This window comes from Erpetoichthys calabaricus, chromosome 1 (assembly GCF_900747795.2).
Source record: "Erpetoichthys calabaricus chromosome 1, fErpCal1.3, whole genome shotgun sequence".
Taxonomy (NCBI): domain Eukaryota; kingdom Metazoa; phylum Chordata; class Cladistia; order Polypteriformes; family Polypteridae; genus Erpetoichthys; species Erpetoichthys calabaricus.
In genome coordinates, this window is record NC_041394.2 from 190253248 (window position 1) to 190275439 (window position 22192).

General features: G+C 38.2%; 2 protein-coding genes across 5 annotated transcripts in view; one reads left to right on the forward strand and one right to left on the reverse strand.

The window, feature by feature from the left end:
• Positions 1–8024, forward strand: part of tbxas1 (thromboxane A synthase 1 (platelet)) — a 379177-nt gene extending 371153 nt beyond the window's left edge. For all 4 annotated transcript variants that reach the window (XM_028810450.2, XM_051935311.1, XM_051935318.1 and 1 more), the window contains one exon: positions 6758–8024. In XM_028810450.2, the coding sequence (XP_028666283.2) occupies positions 6758–6838 (81 nt within the window). In that variant the 3' untranslated portion in view covers positions 6839–8024. The remainder of the gene's footprint in view (positions 1–6757) is intronic.
• Positions 8025–10080: 2056 nt separating this feature from the next.
• LOC114658310 (protein mono-ADP-ribosyltransferase PARP12-like) overlaps positions 10081–22192 on the reverse strand; it is a 69299-nt gene continuing 57187 nt past the window's right edge. The window contains exons 11-14 of the mRNA XM_051935322.1: positions 18839–18969; positions 18366–18529; positions 16733–16888; positions 10081–10980 (exon numbers count right to left, since the gene is read on the reverse strand). Of these exons, the coding sequence (XP_051791282.1) occupies positions 10703–10980; positions 16733–16888; positions 18366–18529; positions 18839–18969 (729 nt within the window). The 3' untranslated portion in view covers positions 10081–10702. The remainder of the gene's footprint in view (positions 10981–16732; positions 16889–18365; positions 18530–18838; positions 18970–22192) is intronic.

Consider the following 22192-nt stretch of genomic DNA (forward strand, 5'->3'; position numbering starts at 1 on the left):
ATTAGTACAGCAGGGCGGAATAAGCTCCATGAAGTAACCAGTTCACTGCTGCAAAATGTACTGTTCAGCTTAAAGTACTATTTCAGACAGCAACAACAAAAACTAATCATGACACAAATGGCAATTTTACACTTGAACTTGTATAAAATAATCATTTAATGTACAATCCACATGTCTCTACCAAGGAGTCCTCACACCCTCTCTGAGTAAAAGTGAGTCCCAGCACTACTATATAGGGTGGTCCAGATCTAACTATGCAACTTTTAATGCAATGCAATGCAAAAATTGCATAATACGTGTATAACACATATTGTATATGTGTCTACAGAGGAATCACTCAGGGTGTTGCCTATCATCCCTGAAATGGCAAGGAAAAATGGAACTCTATTTGTCTGTTATATCCTTCACCTGATCTCTACAAGTGGCTCTCTCAGCTTGGCTATGAACTTGCTGCTGGTTATATTCAGGCTCTGCTGGGAAAGTCCCATTGAAATTGAGCAAAATGAATGCAGCTGCAATGGTCAGGACACTTTCTGTCTCTGTAAGCTGGTCTTCTCAATGTTGTAACCATTGTCTCCTCCAGGTGCTGTCAGAGCATAAGGAAGATTGGAGGGTAAACGTTTAGGAATGCCTGTGGTAATCTTCCTGCCAGGCATTACTACTTTAAAGAAAAAAAGGTTTCTTTCAGTAAAGTTAAAGCACTTTGTACCTGTTTAAATTGTCAAAGAGCCGGGGGTGTGCTTCCGTGAGGACTGTTAACTTTGACTTTGGCAGAGTTGCATGGTGCAACACTGGCAATGGATTGGGCATGCGTCCTTTTCAGGCCTGGTAGATGACGCGTGTCTGCCTGTCAAAAAGGTGTGTATCATCATAGGCCCTGCTGTGAACAAAGCAATAAGCGCGGAGCGTTTTAGTTCTAGCATGCATGCATTAGTTTGGAGAAGGAGATCCCAAGAGAAAGTCCAAAGGTAAAGTTACAAGAAAAGTAGCTTACTTTCCAGAAAAGGCATTGGCTTGTCTAAGAGAAGCACACGAGGCCGCCAGCTTATTTAATACATGCCTTGCAGCGGTTGAGCGTAGCACGTACACAGACTGCACTGGCGTCAGTCGCTATTGGAGAAAGAGAGCGGCATGATGCAGGAGTGACAGTAAGTTTCATTCCCCAGTATTAATTAAAGGCACTTCCTGCCTCTAGGGGTCATCTTTGGAGAGTGTGATTTCAAAGTATACCAAGCATAGCAGCTTGTGCCTTATTTGTGAATATTTTCTTCTGTATATAAGTATAGACATAAATATCTCCTAGTTGTAGTATTGTTGGTTGGAGGCATTTATATAGTTTGGGTTTTATGGTGCACTTTTTGTCTTTCTTGAATATACACTTTTTTTTCTTGTAAATATTTTTGGGATTCATTGGACTTTGTTTTGAGTAGTTTCTTCTTGACCGTATTTTTATTTAGGAAGACTACAGTTTTTGTGTATATACATTTTTGTCTCTGATTATTTTCATTTTTGGGCCTGGCAAAAACCACTGATAAATAATAATCACTATTTTTGATCGCAGCATTGTGTGCCTGTAAATAAAACCCACTATTGTTTTGTTGAAATACTGTACCAAGTTTTTGTGTCTGTGTCTTCATGCCTGACATCTCTCAAGTCTAATCCTGGTCAGTCCCAAACTACAAGACACCCATAGTGTAGTCTGGTGCCAACCTTGCCACTCATGGTGTGTCACAGTCCCCCTATTTAGAAGTCCAAGGGTTTAGCAGGTGAGATGTTGTGGTGCTCCAGTGTGTCTGGGGTTCCAGTTGTTGTGTAGTTTTTCAAGTGTCATGGTGGGGTTACACTTTTTCTAACTTTAAGGTATCATTGTTTTGGTACAATAAACTAATCTGTCTTTAACTAAGAAAACTTTTTTGCTAGAAATCTCTGGAAACAAAGAACTGTTTCCCTTGGCAGAGCAATACATTCTAAAGTAAAAAAGGAAGAGCAGGGAATATAACATAATGATAATCAAAAGTAAAACTATTTATTGCATATGAACAAATAACATTTAACAATGTAAGCCAGTTATATATCTGAGTGCAAAGCTTATCGAATATGTGGACCACTGCCTACTGTTATCAGAAACATATGGATGCATAACAGACCCTTGGTTAGCGTTTTAACTCTAAGTTTAATTATAGCCATGTTCCTTACATTTTTAACTATTTTGCAGCTTTCTTTAAAATGGTTGTCTGCAATTCTTTTATATTTCAACCAAAGCTGGGCCTAGAGGTATTTTCACCTGAGGCAGGAGGATAAATTTGCACCCTTTTGTATATAGTTTTTTTTTTATTACTAACAAGTATTAAATAAAGATAAATGAATTTGAGAACAAAATACATTTATTAATTATTAAATAAAAATCACAGAATGCAGTAATAGTACAATAGTAATAGGAACATAAAATTGCACATATTAAAAATAAAATCACACCAACCTTAACAAAAGAAAAACAAAATAAGTATTACACATGAGATGAATTAGAAAATTACAAAATTTTCAGTAATTTAATTTAATAATATAGCCGAAATAATCTCAATAATACTTTAGAGAAAACAAAATATAATATAATTACAATGAATAAATAATTAAATAAATACCTAATATAAAATCTTTTTTTAAAGTTTTACTTTTCTTGCTTTTAGTGAAGCAAATTCATCAATTATTTTATCGAAATTAATTTGTTTTGTCAATTCCTGTGCGATTGATAAAATTGCCATATTTGACAATTTTTTCCTGAGCAAGTGACGATCTTAAATATATTTTGATCATTTTAGTTTACTAAAGCTTCTTTCACCAGAAGCAACAGAAACAGGTAGTGTTAGTAATATTCTCAATGCAAAGTCTAAATTTGGATGTCGCTGAACTAAACTAAATTCATGAATAGTTTTTAAAAGATTTAAACTTGTAGCTGTTTTCAGGTCTGGAATTAACGTCATTGCCTGATTTCTGAAACTGATTATTTCTGATAAGAATTCTATAGAATATATATCGTTTGGATATTTAAGGGATAAATCACAAGCTGCTTTTTAAAAATATTCTGTATCCATCGACTTTAATTTTTCACCTGTAAAAAATAAGAAATCAGACAAAATCCCATATAGTTTTTCATATCTCCAAGTTGTGATATTAAAATATCTATTACTCCTTATATCATACGAGGAAACGAGTATATCGAGCGAGAGCATCCAATGCAAATCGTCAGTTTGCTTAAGGTATTTGACGAACATTGCAACATACATTTGGCCTTTTTCTTTTTTTTTATTTTGCAATTTATTAATTTTCATTTTTCATCAATTTGGCACCCTTTCCCATTGTTCACCCGAGGCAAGTGCCTCGTTTGCCTCACCCTTGTCCCGGCCCTGATTTCAACACCTGTCCATGAAGAGTATCGCTGCAATCGCTCTGAAAAATTTCAGAAACACAATTTTGCCTTTTCTGTTTTCTTTTCAGTTGTCTTCTCTTCACATAAATAACCAGCTAGCCATTTTATTTTACATGCTACTACAGACAACATTGACTTCTAATTTCACAATTAGTTTCTCCTATGGGAAGGAATAGAAACACACTGACTTGAGAATCAAAGTAAATAGTGATTATTACTATCTGGTCTACACGTATAGCTGTAAACATAAAGCTGTAATACTGTTAAAAAAGAGTCACAGCAACTATAAGCAATGTGTGCACATCAATTTTATTGTAAAAATAACATTAAACTACAATGAGTATGCAAAATGCTGCTATTATATTCTATTAAACTTTGGAAAAGAAAAATTCATTAAAATGCAATGGATAGCAGAGGAAATTTAAAAAAAAAAATCAATAGACTGAGATCCTCCTTAATTAGCCACATGCTATTTGTTTAGGCCAGCCAGGTTGTGTCAGAAAGGTACGACTAGCTGTTTGTCCAGAAATACATGCCACTTTTACTTTGTTTCATAACAGTTAATTAAATCCCAGCCCTATTTGTGACACCGGAGCCACACATTTGTATACTCACAAGATGCAGGAATCATTCTGGTCATCATATTCAGTGCTTCACACTAAGAAACAGAAGTTGCTTTTAATCTACACATGTACTTTGGTAAATGAGTTATAAACTGGGTGCTTTACTGAAATGTTTTCTCATAGTTGTCATTGATAATGATTAAAATATTTAACTGTTGTATTGTTGTTATTGGTGGGCAACGGATGCAACTGGCTACCCTTCTAAGTTTTTGAGCTTTCTTTATTCTGAAATGGTGTGGTATCAATTCAAGGCATCTCTTGTGATGTATATTAAAACTACACAGACAACAGAATCTGACAAGATGGTCTGAAAGGATTCTTCCTTGTCTGCAGTAGCATCTTGCTAGCAGTGGCTGACAGCATTCAAAGATACTATTTAATAAATTTCCACTTTAATGATCAGCACACAGTAGGCTTATTTGATGTGAAATGAGCCACTGTCCTCGGTGAAAAAGCAACATGTGATTTTGGTATAACCATATAATATACTGATGTTTAAATACAACCCCAAATCAGAAAAAGTTGGGACGGTATGAAAAATGCAAATTAAAAAAAAAACATTTTGTTGCAGGCAGTATGAACTCAAGATATTTCATGTTTTGTCTGGTCAGCTTCATTTCATTTGTTAATATACATCCATTCCTGCATTTCAGGCCTGCAACACATTCTAAAACAAAGTATTCACCACTTTGTAATGTCGCCATTCTTTCTCACACCACTTAAAAGACGTTTTGGCACCGAGGATACAAAGTGATGAAGCATTGCAGGTGTTGTTTTGACTCATTCTTCCTGCAAACACGTCTTAAGGTGTACAACAGTACAGGGTTGTCATTGTTGCAATTTTCATTTCAGAATTCTCCACACATTCTCAGTTGGGGGCAGGTAAGGACTGCAGGATGATCAGTCCAGTACCCATGAACTCCTCTTTAGCAGCCTTGCCTTTGTAATGTGTGCAGAATGCGGTTTTGCATTGTCTTGTTGAAAAATGCATGGATATCCCTGGAAAAGATGTCTTCTTGACAGCAGCATTCGTTGCTCTAAAATCTCAGTTTACTTTTCTGAATTAATGCTGTCATCACAAGGGCACTGACGCAATCCCATACCATGACAGACCCTGGCTTTTGGACTTGTTGCTGATAACAGTCTGGATAGACTTTTTTCTCTTTGGTCCGGAGTGCACGGCATCCATTTCTTAAAAAATGGATCTGGAAAAATAGATCTAAAATACTGCTTCGTCTGACTACAATACATGTTACCACTATGTGATGGTCCATCCCAGATGTCTCTGAGCCCAGAGAAGTCGAGGCCTCTTCTGGACATAGTTAAAATAAGGCTTCTTTTTTTGCACAGTAAAATGCTAAGTGGCATTTGTGAATGTAACTCTGTATTGCAGAGCTCGACAAAGGTTTGCCAAAGTAATCCTTTGCCCATGTGATTATATCAGCTATTGGTAAGTGACCGTTCGTGATTGCAGTGCCTTCTGAGGGATCAGAGATCATGGGTGCTTAGCTTAGGCTTGAACCCTTGCCCTTTATGCACTGAAATCCCCCCAGATTCCTTGAATCACTCAATGATACCATGCAAGGTGGAGGGGTAAATATGCAAATCTCTTTCAGTCTTTCTTTGAGGAGCATTGTTTCTAAACATTTCAATCATTTTCTCATGCATTTCTTGACAAACTGGAGATCCCCTACCTATCTTTGCTCCTCAAAGACAAAGCCTTTCATGGACACTGCTTTTGTACCAAATTGTGATTAAAATCACTAGTTTGAAATCACACCATTATTTAATTATTTTACGTCATTACTGGCCCTAATCTTCCCATTTTTAGAATGTGTGTTGCAGGCCTGAAATGCAGGAATGAATGTGTATTAACAAATGAAATGAAGTTGACCACACAAAACAGGAAATACTGTATTTTGTGTTCGTACTGTCTGCAATGAAATAAATGTCAAATTAAATTTAAGAATCGCAGCATTTTTTCTGCTTGTATATTCCACACTGTCCTAACTTTTTTTGATTTGGGGTTGTGCTATGTTTAGGGTAGTATAGGGACACAGTGGATGACACTATGTCTAACCCCTATGTGTTTCCAAGAACTCTGATTTTCCTCATACATTCCAAAGACATGCAGGTTTGATTGACAGGTTTATCTACATTGGCAAGGTGTGAGCGAGTGCCTTGCTATGGACTGGTGCCCCCTTCTTTTACATTGTAGTTACTGATGCCAGGTTTGACTCCAGCTTCATGCGTCCCTGAATTCAATTCACAATATGTGTAATTTACACTGTTCACCAATGGCAACTGCCTGACCCCAATAATTTATATTCACTAAGTGCACCATGCTATTTTTATTTTATTATGTTACTGAACTGCATGAATATATGACACAGACTGATAAGCTATTGGAGTTCTAATGTGGTATTTAAGGTGTGTAGGAGTGCATGTGAGAGAGACACTGCATAGGAGAAGCCTCATCACAGGCTAAGGGGTTGTGGCCTAATTGAGATTTCCTTTAGTTCAGGTTTGGTTAGAACTGGAATTTTGTAATCTCACCTTTTGCTCAAGAGAGAGTGAAAGCCTCAATCCTAAGTGAATCCTTAAGAGTAACAAGGTGGGATGGGTATTTTTAATCCATGAATATGTACTCTATGCTTCTAATATTTTGCAAGACCTTTCTCTATTTTATTTTTATTTCTTTTTACAGATTCCTGTGGAGTTAAAGTCCAGTTCGACTCTTGCACCGAAAGATGGGATTTTTCTAAAAATAGTTCACAGATACAAGTAAGAATGAGACAAGTAAAGGAACAAGAGAATTTCAGTCAATCCTTCATTGTGTAGTTAGTCATAGATACCACAAAATAATTACTTGTCCTAATTAAAGGAAACTATTTTCCAGTTTAAAACTCCTGCATTCTGACTATAGGTTGTTAGAAGACTTCCTTAATTTTATATACAATATGAACTGTGTAATACACAGCACTCAGACACTTCTACTACTAGTACTAGGATGGCACTGCCCCACTACTCTACTCTACTAGTGTTGAAAAAAATGTTACTGTTTAGATATACAGGTAGATGGATAGAAAAGGTATACTATAATAGGGAAAAAGAAATGTGCTGTATAAATTAATAGCATAGATACATAGGAAGGGCATTATATGATACTGTAGATAGATGAATTAATGATCATACAGTGGATTCGGCAAGTGTTCTGACCCCATAACTTTCTGCACAATTTACCGCATCGTAGATTTAATTTTCAATGGGTAAAGTTGCTATTTTTGCACATAAATCTACACTTTACAATCCATAATAATAAAGTAAATACATGTTTTTAAAAAGGTTTGCAAATTTATTAAAAATCAAAAACTGAAATACTATAAGTATTCAAACCCTTAATTCAGTACTTTGCTATTATGGGTTATTGAGCATAAGGTAAAAATAGCAAATGTATCCATTTAAAAGTAAATCTACATTCACAATAAAATTTGCAGGAAGTGAATGGGTCTGAATACTTTCTGAATTCATTGACTGGGTAACTGCTTTGTTGATCACCAAGGAGAAATTCACTTGCTCCAGCAACAATGTACAGTAGAACATAACCTAGCTTGGAGAGTATCGCAACATTTTTGAAAAATCTAGTTGAACATCAGTTATTTCTTTAAAGACAACAGTGATTTTACCACTGGTAGATGTTAACATTACAGCACTTCATTGTTAGGAGATTGTACAATGGTGGCTTTGAGTGATGCTTGACTTAAAAATTAGGGAAAGGTTATATTTGTCTAAACTTTGATTTTATAATTATATAATCACACTTAATCTGAAAGGGTGCTTTTTGATATCATGACCTATAAAGGATACAATGTGTTTTTCTTTTGTTTGTTCATAATGATTAATTGTACAATAGAACAATTTGTACAAATAGCAAATCTTTTGTTTGACATTAATAAATTGTTCTTTAACATGAATATTTTCTCAGTTTATGTTTTTGCTAATACTGTAAACAATGTAAAAAAAATAGATATGTCTTTGATTTCAGAAGGCTATGCAGAAAATCAACTTACAGTATTAAAACTGTGTTTTTACAACCGGATTGAGGCAGTGCTTGATATCAGCCTTACTGTAAATCCAACTCAACTGACACTTGGGGTTTAGGCAGATCTTTGATTTTCATTTCCCCTTTGGTTGTTTTGTTTTGCAAAAGGTTAGTGTGTGTCAGAAATCTTAAGGAATACTGTAGCATTTGTGTTGATTTACTGTGATAAGGGAAATCATCATGAAGAGAGCAACCAGAACTGATACACACTTCATGCAAAGGCACCCCAACTGAAGCTTATTATGTAGAACCATGAGTTGAGATTGTGCCATTTGTCTGTCATAGGTAGGGGCATCTGAACCCAAACCAAAAAAAAAAAGTGTGTTTGAGGGTGAAAATATGCCCTCCGACGTGTTTGTAGCCATCTAGCACTCCCCTTCCTTTCTGGAATTTTTAATAAAAAATGTCGCGTATATTCTTCTCACAAAGAAAATGAAACAAGATTTCGATTTCAGTATTTTCAGTCTTTTATTCCATTCGTTTGTTTTTCTTCTCTGTACTGTGTTCACTTTTAAAATGCAGGATATGTAAGTCTTGAGAAATTAATGTACAGTTTGGCTTCACATAACCGTGTCCTGGTTTCACTGTCAGCAGCTTGTAATCCTTGATACCAATGTTTCTGAAACATCTTCGTGAAAGCTGAGAAGATGGAGTGGTGGGTCAAATGAAGGACATAACCCTGGTAGGTTCAAGCACATCTCCACAAAGGGTAATTCTCAAACCGAGCATGTTTTTATTCAGATGATTCTGCCCCTGAATCATCTCTGCCATATAACATTAAGTAGATGAATGTTATCACATGGCTGTAGTATTTCATAATTACACTGGGTACTTTGAGCAGTTGGCCTGTTGACTTGAACCTCTGTAGTCCTCACTCCAAAGTATGGTACCCAGTAAGATGAGAAAGTTTATAATATCTTGCTAAACCATGATTGATGCCTGTTGGCATTGAAACGATTTTTAAGAGGCATATGTAAACCTATTACTGCATGTATGACATGGCGATGCCTCAAAAAACACAACAGATCCCTTCGTTCAAGTCTTTCACCTGGTCACTGTCTGACTGAAAAGAAGTACAATTGAAATATTAAATACCCTTAAAGTGAAACATTATATTAAATATATGTATATTTGGACTTGTTTTGGCCCTAATCTGGACACACTAGTCAAATCAACTTACTGATCATCTGCTACCTTTTCCTTGTTGAAAAATTGTTCATCTTTTTTGACTGTTTTTAACATAATACGCATAAAATCAAGTGTAGGGCACTCCAGATTTTGTTTTTATCTAGTCGGGACAGTGTAAAGTAAAATTTACAGAGACAATATGAAATAATATCCAGGCAATGCTTGGTTACACATATATATGGAAGCGAAGGATTGTGATATGGTTTGCATCTTTGTAGCTAGTAAACAAACACCTAAAACACTTGCCACACACATACAAGAACATTGCAGTGCTTTCAGAAGGAAGGACCCACAATTTCTGAAATAGCACTTACAAGTTCAACTGGATACACGTTTAACTTGGACATGGTGCAAGTAAAATTCAGGGCTAATGCTAAAAGTGCCAGAGAGCTAGCCGAATTGTGGCTCTTAAACAAAAACAACATTAACAGGCATTTCGACATGAACCCAGCATTTGCAGGCTTAAAAAGAAGGACATCTGAATAATAAAAAAGACTTTATGACCAACACCCTCCAAACCCCACCTTATTGATCCAACCCCCGCACCCCAACCCCTCATTTGCTACATATTGCCTTTGATTCCTTTATGTCTAATCATTTTCATCTGATGATGACACCTGGTAGGTTGTCAAATGCTTAGAAATACAGAACTATTTTAAGATACAACTAATTTTCTCCCTTTATAATGGTATAATGCAAATATTGGCTCTGTAAATGAAAAAAGCTAATTGTCTTATGTGTATAGAATAAACAGAAGGATAAGCTGAAAATTTACTATCTGTATGTAAAATGTGATAAAATGTAAATCTCACTTTAAAATAGCAGAAAAGAAAACATATGTAATATTCTGCTTAGTAATCATTCTTGTACAGGTTGAATGGTTTATACCCTGGATTTCATGTCCCTCCTTTCAGGTTAAATCAACAGAAAAGAAGCAGCATCTGAAAGACAAAGGAATAAATATGTTCACAACTGTGTCCGACTCAGACTGAGGCAGTACAAACCACAGACTTATGTCAAGAGCTTCAGTTACATTCTCCTTTTCATTATTACATCACATGTTAGGTTTTCTATCTTTGCATGCTTTTTTAATCTAGAAAGATTCCCAGGGGGAAGGAGGACCAAAATCTAGAATTGAAATCACTCCATTTCACAGCTCACTCACTCATAACAGATCCAATTTACAGTTGCCAAATAGGAAATGATGGGAGTAGCCCAAATACAATCCCATAAACCCAAGGAGAATGTGTAAGTGCCATACAAAGAGACCAGTTCAGGTTGTTCGAGCTGTATGTCACTGCCCCACTACTCTACTTAAAGCATTTCAGAAAATGTGAAAGACACAAGAGGGTCTACTTTACTTCAGTTGTATAAAATGAATCCATCCTTACCATACTCTATGAGATATTCTGGATAAATCTGATGTTTGTCAAATATTACAAAAATTGAAGGGTTGTCTTCGTTGTCCACACAGCTGCCATTTGTTGTTTTTATTCCCTCCTTTAAAGGAGGATGCACATAGCTTTCATTTCCCTTCACCATCTCACCCACCAGTACCCGAGCAACAAACATGGCACGGCTTCCATTTTCTTTCTTTGAGAACTGATGAGAATAAATTGCATCACTTGCAAAATAACTACCTGTAAGATTAAGCAAGTAAAATATTGGATAGAAAGGTTAGTTGAGATTATTGACAGTTGACATATTCTTGAACAAAACATGCCTCCAATCAATACCCGTACCTACTTTCTCCAGTTCAGGGTTGCTACTATTCTAGCAGCATTTGGTTCAAGGCTGAAACCATCCCTGGCTGAGACACCAGTCCATCATAGGGCAAACTCAGATTCACACACATTAATCCAACTTAAAGCTGCCAGCCCGTCTAACACACAAATCTTTGGGCTTGGACAGGAAAACCAGAAGGCCCAGAGAAACAATCACAGGGGAGATAGGAAGAACAAGCCAATTCCAAGGCAGGGATTCAAACCCAGTTTCCTGGCGCTGCAAGACAGCAATGCCAACCACTATGCCTTCCCTGTTTATTAAACAAAGACAACGATATTTGAACACAGCACCATTAAAATTACATAATGCATGCGCTAACCAGATGGAATTTTAGTTGCGAGATGATCTTCTCCTCTAGCCACCCCTACATGTCAGAGTATGCTGTTTCTGCATACCCCTGTGCTAATTAGGTGTCTTTATTTAGATAGATAGATAGATAGATAGATACTTTATTAATCCCAAGGGGAAATTCACATACTCCAGCAGCAGCATACTGATAAAGAAAATATTAAATTAAAGAGTGATAACAATGCAGGTATACAGACAGACAATAACTTTGTATAATTTTAACGTTTACCCCTCCGGGTGGAATTGAAGAGTCGCATAGTGTGGGGGAGGAACGATCTCCTCAGTCTGTCAGTGGAGCAGGACAGTGACAGCAGTCCGTCGCTGAAGCTGCTCCTCTGTCTGGAGATGATACTGTTTAGTGGATGCAGTTGATTCTCCATGATTGACAGGAGCCTGCTCAGTGCCTGTCGCTCTGCCACGGATGTCAAACTGTCCAGCTCCGTGCCTACAATAGAGTCTGCCTTCCTCACCAGTTTGTCCAGGCATGAGGCATCCCTCTTCTTTATGCTGCTTCCCCAGCATACCACTGCGTAGAAGAGGGCGCTCGCCACAACTGTCTAATAGAACATCTGCAGCATCTTATTGCAGATGTTGAAGGACACCAGTCTTCTAAGGAAGTATAACTGGCTCTGTCCTTTCTTACACAGAGCATCAGTATTGGCAGTCCAGACCAATTTATCACCCAGCTGCACTCTCAGGTATTTATAAGTTTGCACCCTCTGCACACAGTCACCTCTGATGATCACGGGGTCCATGAGGGGTCTGGGCCTCCTAAAATCCACCACCAAGCCCTTGATTAAGTTCCTATACTCCTTTTCCTGCCCATTCCTGATGCAGCCCACGATAGCAGTGTCGTCAGCGAACTTTTGCACGTGGCAGGACTCCGAGTTGTGTTGGAAGTCCGATATATATAGGCTGAACAGGACCGGAGAAAGTACAGTCCCCTGCGGCGCTCCTGTGTTGCTGACCACAATGTCAGACGTGCAGTTCCCAAGACGCACATATTGAGGTCTGTCTGTAAGATAGTCCACGATCCATGCCACCAGGTATGAATCTAGTCCCATCTCTGTCGGCTTGTCACTAAGGAGCAGAGGTTGGATGGTGTTGAAGGCGCTAGAGAAGTCTAGAAACATAATTCTTACAGCACCACTGCCTCTGTCCAAGTGGGAGAGGGATCGGTGTAGCATGTAGATGATGGCATCCTCTGCTCCCACCTTCTCCTGGTATGCGAGGGCATGGCGGACCTGTGGCCTTAGGTAGTGAAGCAGCAGCCGCTCCATGGTCTTCATCACATGTGACGTCAGAGCGACAGGCTGGAAGTCGTTTAGCTCACTAGGATGTGATATCTTTGGGACGGGGGTGATGCAAGATGTTTTCCAAAGCCTCGGGACTCTCCCCTGTTACAGGCTCAGGTTGAAGATGCGCTGTAGAGGACTCCCCAGCTCCAACGCACAGGCCTTCAGCAGTCGTGGTGATACTCCATCTAGACCCACTGCTTTGCTGGCACAAAGTCTCCTCAGCTCTCTGCGCTGCTGTAATTGTGGGTTGGGGGAAACTCTCTCCTATGCTGGTATCAGCAGAAGGATGGGTGGAGGGTGCAGTACTCTGAGTTGAGAGTGGGTTAGGGTGGTCAAACCTGTTAAAAACGTTGTTCATCTGGTTTGCTCTCTCCACGTCTCTCTCGATGGTGGCACCCCGCTTCGAGCTGCAGCCAGTGATGATCTTCATCCCATCCCACACTTCCTTCATGCTGTTGTTCTGCAACTTCTCCTCCAGCTTTCTCCTGTACCGCTCCTTCGCTGCCCTGAGCTGGACTCGGAGTTCCTTCTGCACGTGCTTGCGCTCATGCTGATCACTGCCTTTAAAAGCCCTTTTCTTCTGGTTCAAAAGGCCCTTGATGTCACTTGTAATCCATGGCTTGTTGCTAGCATAGCAGCATACTGTTCTTACTGGAACTACAATGTCCATACAGAAGTTGATGTAGTCAGTAGTGCAGTCAACAACCTACTCAATGTTCTCACTATGTGACCCCTGCAGGATATCCCAGTCCGTAGTTCCAAAGCATTCTCACAGAGCCTGTTCTGCCTCAGGACACCACTTCCTGAATAAGTGTGTGGTTGTAGGTAGCTCCCTCACTCCTGGTTTGTAGTGAGGCTGAAGCAGAACAAGGTTATGATCTGCTTTCCCAAGCGCAGGTAGCGGGGTAGTGCTGTATGCGTCTTTATCGTTTGCATACAGTAGGTCGATAGTCCTATTTCCCCGGGTGTTACAATCCACATACTGGGAGAAGGCAGGTAATGTTTTGTCCAGTGTTACATGGTTGAAGTCTCCAGCGATTAGCACAAGTGCCTCAGGGTGCTGCGTTTGTAATTTAGCAACAGCTGAGTGGATGATGTCACTCGCTGTCTCTACATCCGCCCGAGGAGGGATGTAAACAGTAACAACAATGACGTTTCCAAAGTCTCTGGGCAAGTAATAGGGACGCAAACTTATGGCCAACATTTATTACAGTGTTAGTAATTTATTGTGAACTTTAAAATAGTCTGGAAAAATTCCAAAATACACCTGACTTATCAACAAATGAAGAGTCTGTTAATCAGTAGTGCCCACCGTTTCTTGTGAATATTAGGGCCACATTTTACCTTTTGTCTTCTCCTTATTTTCTGCTTCTGCGTTTAATAATGAATGGTGTACAGCACAACCTCTGATGCCTGTGCACAGTGTACAAATGAACTAAGAGCTGCAAGGTCGTGCAGCCTCAAAGGCATTCACTGTCTTATCTCCTCATGCCTGAAGGCACCAGGAATCTACTTTGGGAACAAGACCAGGACAACTCTAAGGAGTTCTCTCTCACTACACATGAAAGAAACAGAAACAAATCTTTGGCTGACAGCAGCACAGAGGGAAGGCGGTCAACACTGGAGGAAGCACTAAAGCACTGTTCACGCAGGACTAAGACCACATCTGTTCAAAAAAGGAAAATGACACTAGAATGTGCATGTTAGAAGAAATTTAGAATCAATAACATGTGTGTGTCCCATGAACTATGAAAGGGGTGAAACATAAAACAACTTGCTCAGTACTCTCCCAACATTTTATGTTATTACACATGTGTAAAAATATTCAGTTTTCATAGAAATATGAGATGTAAACAGTAAAAGAACTTTAAATTTTAAATATGTATGGAGTGCGATTTGAAGGAAGTTGTGTCATCTTAAAAGCGTTATTTTAATTACTGTACACTGAAATCAAGTTATATATTTTAATTCTGTCTTATATTATGATTGTCTTGTGCCGGAGAGTGGTGACATGTGGCATGGTTGCACAATGCAGCTAAACATTTCAGTGATCTCTATATAAGTGACAGTACTCCTCCTCCTATTACTTCTTTTCTGTACTGTAAGCTGCCTAGAAGTGCGAACTCCTCACTCAGGTGTATGCCATATTGTTTATTATCAAATTTCAATAGTTCATCCAGCCCAAAAAGGTGTGTTAAAATATGAAACTGATCACTTTCAAGTAGGGCAGGTGGCCTGAGCAATTTACAAAGACACACTCATGTTCAGGTGACAAGCTTTTATGCTTGAGGTTACAGAAAAGTATTATAGGACAACAACTATGTGGGAGCAAGAGGGTCTAATGTGAGGGTCTATGTGGGAGCGAGGTGTGAATGTCTAATACACAAACTGTGGGGGCAGGATTTTAACTGGATTATATTGAGCAGCTAATTGTTTTCATTCAGAGTGACTGATCAACCAGTCATTCCTGGTGGTTGAAGGTTTGCTTTTATGAATAATCCAGTGTGCCATTGCATGGCATTTGCAGCAGGTACAGATTTTAAAAGTTAATCGGTCATTAACCTGGAGAAATCAGTGATCCCATGATGAGAATGAGCTTTGCTTCTTCAGTTTTTCTTTGAAAAGTGTTTTTAAAGCACTGTAACAGAACACAAAGAAATCAGTGTAGCTATGATCAAGGGAATGGGACATGTTCCACAATAAGTTTGTAAAATCTTTTGATCTGAAGAGCTCAAACATGCTCCCTGATACGATCTGCTAGCCATCTTCCTGTTTCCCCTCAGTAGATGGCCGGACACATCCTACAAGAAATACAGTCTGGAAGGGCCCCCACTGTTAATGCTGAATTTACAAGAGGGACCAGATGCAATGGTATTGTTGGTGTTATTTTTTGCAAGTGCCACAGTGGCTTCTGTTACAGTTTAAAGTGCCTGGTGATAAATGCGGCTGTCCTCTGTGAAGGAAGCTGGGGATGAGAAGTTTGTGTAGGTTTGGTGGTCGACAGAAGGAGATCAAGGGTGGAAGTATCAGGCTGCAAAATTGGGAAATTTGGTTTGATGACCTGTGAGAGAGAGATTTAGAGATTACCAGTGTGATAATGCTACACGACGCGTGCACTTGTGGACGCTGCTGCTACACAAGCAGTGTACTGTCTATACAGTATTTATGCATGTACTTTATGTAAATCTGGAGGATTCCACCAGGTGGCAGTGTGAAACAACATCACGGTGAGATAACAATGTCTGGTTTCACTGTGTTGTAAGTTAAGGGAAGAAAGACGTTAAAGATAAAAATTCTTTGCATTCTGATACTGTTGCGAATGTATAAAAAAAAAAAAAAGACAGCAACACAGAAGATGGTATCTGAGACCTTTAAATGTATTTTGTCATTATGATGGGGAATTTGTGACACTTGTATTGCCCAAGAGAGAAACGGATGAAGAAAAGCACCATGAATATTTTTGCATGTTGGAATTTAAGTCTGATGATTTGCTTCACCGCATCAAACCATTCATCAAACATCAAAACACATGCATTGATCCTGTTAGAGCCGTCACACTGCATTATCTTGCAACGGCTTAATCTCCACTACTTTCCTCTGACATTTTCTGCTTTGCACAGACATATCTGTCTCAATTTTTGATTTGATTTCATCTTGCTGTTCTCACAGACATGTCTGTCACTATGGAGATGTTGATAGTAAACAACGATGCTGACGTCACATTCTGACTTGAACACACTGCACTCATCCATCCCCACCCCCAATTTTTTTTGCTGGTATTACATGATGTGTGCGTAAGCGTCAAATATAAACCTGCCTTAAGGAACTGTGAAAGAGGAAAAAAGTTTTTAGTATGCCAGAGATGGAAGGAGCTGTAGAGAAGGCAAATCAGCTGAGTCCATTTTATCTCCATATGTCCAGTATGGACACATTTGACTTATTATCACTTTATCTACCTCACCTTTCCCATATGAACTCCCATGTGTTCCACAGATCCTCCAGTCAAAATTCTGATTACAGATTGTTTCAGTATAAGCTTTCTCAGTACCGTGAAACAATAACTTTTCTTCAATATTTCTCCCTCCATTTTTTTTTTTTTTGCATCTGTTCCTTTTGCCTAGAAGAAACAGGATTAATGAAACAGACTGTTCATCACAGCAAAAGCACGATTCTACAAACATTAAGGAGCAAAAAGAATAAACTAAAACACAACTAGAGCCATACATTGTATTATGATTAAAGCAGTCTTTCTCAAGTTTCTTTAGGTTACCATAGATATGCAAGCCAACTAATCCAATGGAGTATTCTGGTTTGTGGCAAGCAGAATTTACAAATGAGTATATAATAAGTGAAGCTGAAATTTTGCTTAAAAGACTGTATGATATCTGATAAACTACAAAAAAGTTTACAAATTAATATTTTCCATAAATTATTTTCTGTAATTTTGCTAATAAACAAGAACACTATTACCATGGCAAGACAATGATTAATGCTTGTATTCGTACAGTTCCAACTTCTTACGGATTCATCACTAAATTTGTCCATCCTTCCATGATTGAGTCCACATCCACTTTAAGCATCTGTTAGCAGCAACCTGGGTACCAGGTGGGAACCAACCCTGGAGAGAACCAGTCCATTTTAGAGCCCACTTTGGCAGAGGACTTGAGGGGGCCTGTTCAGAACCTCCAGTCAATGTAATGCGTATGTGTTTGGGATGTGGGAGGAACACCAGAGTACCCTGAGTTAAACCCATACAGTATATGGAGACCTTGTGCCTGGGATTTGAATCAAGGAGGCTGCAGCTGTGAGTTTCACCAACCACCACGTTACTGTCTTATCCAATTAAACCAATTTTGTGAAAAAAATTATATACAAATGGGAATGAATATGGTAGTTTTGTGTCAGCTACATAATGCACAGATATTCTTTCATATTGGTCTTCTTAGTCATAGGGGTACTCACATTCATTCTTCACACAGTTTTTACTCCAACTAAAAAGGGTTTTCTTTCATACATGTCAAATTTATTTGAGAAGCTTTTTCAAAAAGGCAGAGTTAGGTTTAAAGTAATTTTCATACAAATTCTGTCTCATAACTAATTTGTCATTCTTGAAGAACATTTTCTGGCTCTTTGGGATCTTGTAATGGAAAATAGCAATTGATGAATGGATGGATGGAACAAATTTCATTAGTCTGTGATACATACAGTACATGGCAGGCCTTCCATCTTCCAAAGTACTTATCCAGTTTGTGGTATTGGATAACATGTGGGATGGAAACTGGGGTAAAAAATACTGCAAGTAAGCCGATTTGGTTTTTGTATGAATTAAAAGGGGAGTTTTGTATTTTAGTGCATTGTTGTTTGTCATTGTGCCGGAAATGGGCATGCATAGATGAACTTCACTATACTCCGTTTGACATGACAATGCCAATAATACTACTACTAAATAAAGAAATTAATTAGGAATATTACTTTTCATAAGCTAAACATTGTGGTAACATGCTGCATGTTGATTAGCACATGCAAATTGCAATTTCACTGCACTCTACACATGCCTATGAACTTCGACATGCTGCACTAAAAATTGTATTTACCTGCATTATGTGGTTTATAGTATTTGTATCTGTCTTTTACCCATTGCAGGATGGGGCAGCACAATCCTGCTACTTCACAGATCCAGAATGTTGGGTTCAAGTCTTGGCCTGTGCATCTGAATGCAGTCTGCCCAATCTCCCACAACAATTTACAGTATATTTTACTCTGGAATAAGCAGTTTACGTTAGCTGGCAACTCCAAACTAGCCCAGTGGGAGTGACTGTGCCCTGCAGTGGGCTTTTGCCAAATCTAGGGTTGGCTCCTGCCTTGTGCCCTATTTTGTCAGTGTAGGTGCCACTCCTCATGACCTTGAACAGATTTCATAATGAATTAATTGGGTGGTAGCAAGGCACAGAGTGTTGCCCCTTGATAAATCCCCAATGTCTACTGTCTAATATTTTTCATTTCATCCGGATGTTTGTAAGAGTACTATAAATATATATATGTCTATACTAATGCTAATAAAACCAACCATTTGAATGTCTCCCAGAGAGACTGGTTTTGAATCCTTTGTATTCCACAAATGGTTTCCAAGTGCATTGTTTTAGTGAAAAGATCCTGTATTCTCTTGAATTCTTCTGAAGTGCAAGAAAGCTGAATCAGCTAAAAAAAAAAAAAATAATAATAATAGTCATAAATGATCCCATTTTTTGCTTGTTTATACATTGTACATGTATATACCGATTTGAGTTTGTGTGCAATCCCTAAAATTTCCCTTTCTTAACAAAAACAGAGCGCAAACTGGCCAATTAAATATGTAAATTATTAAAAAAAGAAAAAGACTGTAATACAAAGGCATTGTGACATTAAAGTTTAAAAGAGCTACAGCATATTAACTCTTTGAGGGCTGAATATTTTTTCCAAAAAACTCAGTTTTCTGGAAAGCACATAAAGCAACGGTACACACATAAATCAACATAAAATGTCTGTTGGTAAGTGCTGTGGATGCTGTTGGCGCATGTTTGGCGTCTCTGGCGGCAGTCGCTGTGCAGGGGCACCTCGATGGGCAGTAGGAATGCATGGTGGGCCGGCTGCCTGGCTGTCTTCGCACAGCAGGTGGGTGGTGGTCGCAGTGTGACGCAATCTGGTTTGTACCTCTTGCCATCATATGTGGTGGTCCTCCCAGGTGAATGCTACATGAAAATGTTCAGCCCCACGATCAGCTGGGGACCGATCAGATGATGCTGGTACCTCACTGTCATTTTTGATATCCATCTCCAGGTTGGAGTCCAACAAGTCAGAGTCCTATTCAATGAAATTACGTGAAACGTCCATGGAGTATTTTGCTTTGCACATTTGCTTTGGTCTCTCGCCAAATGTCAATGCCATTTTAGAGATTGTTTGCTCTTCGCTACTCACACACGCATAGGTATGCGAGGTTATATCGACAAAGCTATGGAACTGTGCTTCTACCAAAGAGAGTCGAACTAAAATGTAAGGGCGAGTTTCGTTGCAGTTTACAGCTGATTACCATCCCCTACCCCTGAATTTTGACAAAAGTCGACATCAGCCCTGAAAGAGTTAAGAAAAAGTGTGTCTAACGTAATGCAGTGATGAAGTGGTTTTCTAGCTGAGCACAACAGCTCGGTATGTTACAATGTCTAGCAGTCAAGTCAAACTGACACTTAAACAGACTGAAGACAGCAAACCTACATAGGCATGAGAGAGAGGAGACCAATATAAAGTACAGGCAACTCATTATTTCAGGGTAGCTTAGAATTGGCATGCAAGACGCTGCTCATCAGTGCTCACAAGGAGTGAACATAAATTAAAAACAACAGAACTGATTCTGTGTTAAAGCAGACACTGAAAGTAAATAGCTTGACTTAATCTTTTTTTAACAAATATAAAAAAGGCTGTGAAACATCCATTTAATATAACATAAATTATGCCTAGATTGTTGATATCGCATAGTAGTAGTATTGTCACATGTATAGAGCATAGTAAAAATCTTACTTGTATGTCTGACCAACTCTTAGGTGTATTTGACATTCTTTTTTACACCAGATATTCAATATATTTTCCTTTTTTTATTTTCATTTAACCAAAATTACATTGCGATAGAAAAACTGTGTGAGATGAAAAGATATAAACATCTACTGGGCATATCAACTTTCAAAAAACCACACCCTTTTCTAAAAGTATCCACACTCTTTTTTAAGATATTTTCTCTCCATGGAAAGTACTGCAAATCATTCAAATTTAAAAGAAGTACTCAGTTATTTTTATGATCATTTTCAGGTGTGTTCACATGTAATGCGAGAAGCACCTGCTGCGATAGCCATGTCTGTCTGTCTGTCCACATGAAACAACTCAGCCCGCTATGGACTAGTGGTGTTGAAATTTGGAATACTTATTTTTCAAAGAAATTTATCAAAACAGTTCAATATTTGTTGATATCTCATTAAAAAACATTGGAAAATCTGATTGCTTGTCTATCTTAAAACAGAGAAACATTCTTCTAAGCAACTTCACCTACTAATTAGTTTACTGTTTCTGTTTTACCCTGATAGCATTTACACCAACTTGTATATTTTATATATTTTCTTGTTTAACTCATTCACCACCTGCTTTACACCAGGGAAATGGCACGCGTGTGCTAGCAGCTCATATAGCAGCACCCTTCTCCTGCTGCTTAAGGAAAGTTCCCCGTAAAAGTACCAAAAAAGTCACTACACTGGAAATGAATGGAAGAGAAAAGCAAAATTATTTAAGCATATATAAGATTGAATTGACTAAGCTAATACACTTGCAGATTATTATTGTAAAGAATCAATACCTAAATGGTGCTTAACTTAATTCATCACAAGGTACAGATCACCTAGTTAATATCAACATAGGATGGGTTTAGAAAGGTGAGCTGCAGTTAATCTGCAGGTAGAAGGCTGGAGCCACTGAGCATGCAACAAAGGCCACGTTGTGGTATGCATTTTCCATGATGCATGAAGAGGCTGTTTGTGCCACAGAGAGCAAGGACAAGGCAAGATTACAGCTTGAGCCTGTGCTGAAAGAGTTGCTTAGTGGTATAACATAAAATAGACTGAACTGGGGTTATAGCTTCAGACTGGAATTACCATTGTTAACATAGTTGTTACATTTGGTATTTCCATTAAGCAATGGATCAGCACTTACCGTAGTTATTTATATAATTCTGATGAATGACTGGGTTTTAACTAATATTAATAGATACATGGCAAATGATTTCAGTTGCTTTTCTCCTTTCATTGGGAAATTTTGATTGTAACGTTATTCTAGTATTGGTCATTCTATATTAAGTTATTGCCTTTGGTTAATTATTCAGTACTACATTATTGGGTATACTTTCAAAAATGTTATGTTTAAGTAAACTGAACAACAATGAGTCACAGACCCTCCATCACTAACACACATCAATCGATGCCATTTTTACATCACTTAAATCTGCTGTGTACAAAAGCCTTTTATTTAGGCTACATTTTTAACTACACGACATTGTAAAGTACTGTTAAAAAGCATGCATTTAATGTATTCTGCTAATGCATGTAATTACAGTCCATTATCCATTATTTTTGAATATGACTCATTGTTACAAAAATGTGATAGCTGGCTCTTGGATGCAGTAACTAAAAAAATATGAAATGCTTTGATATCAGTTAACTTAGTCCTTGAAAACACGTGAATGTTACGCCATGCATACATTTTTCTAATTTGTTTAATTTAGAACATTGACCTAAATAATGAGCATATAAAGAAGAAAACAAAAAAACACAACTGGTAATTCCGACCTTCCAATCCCCTTTGCTTTAATGTCCTAAAAAAACTGACTAGTGAGCGCCACAGAAATGTG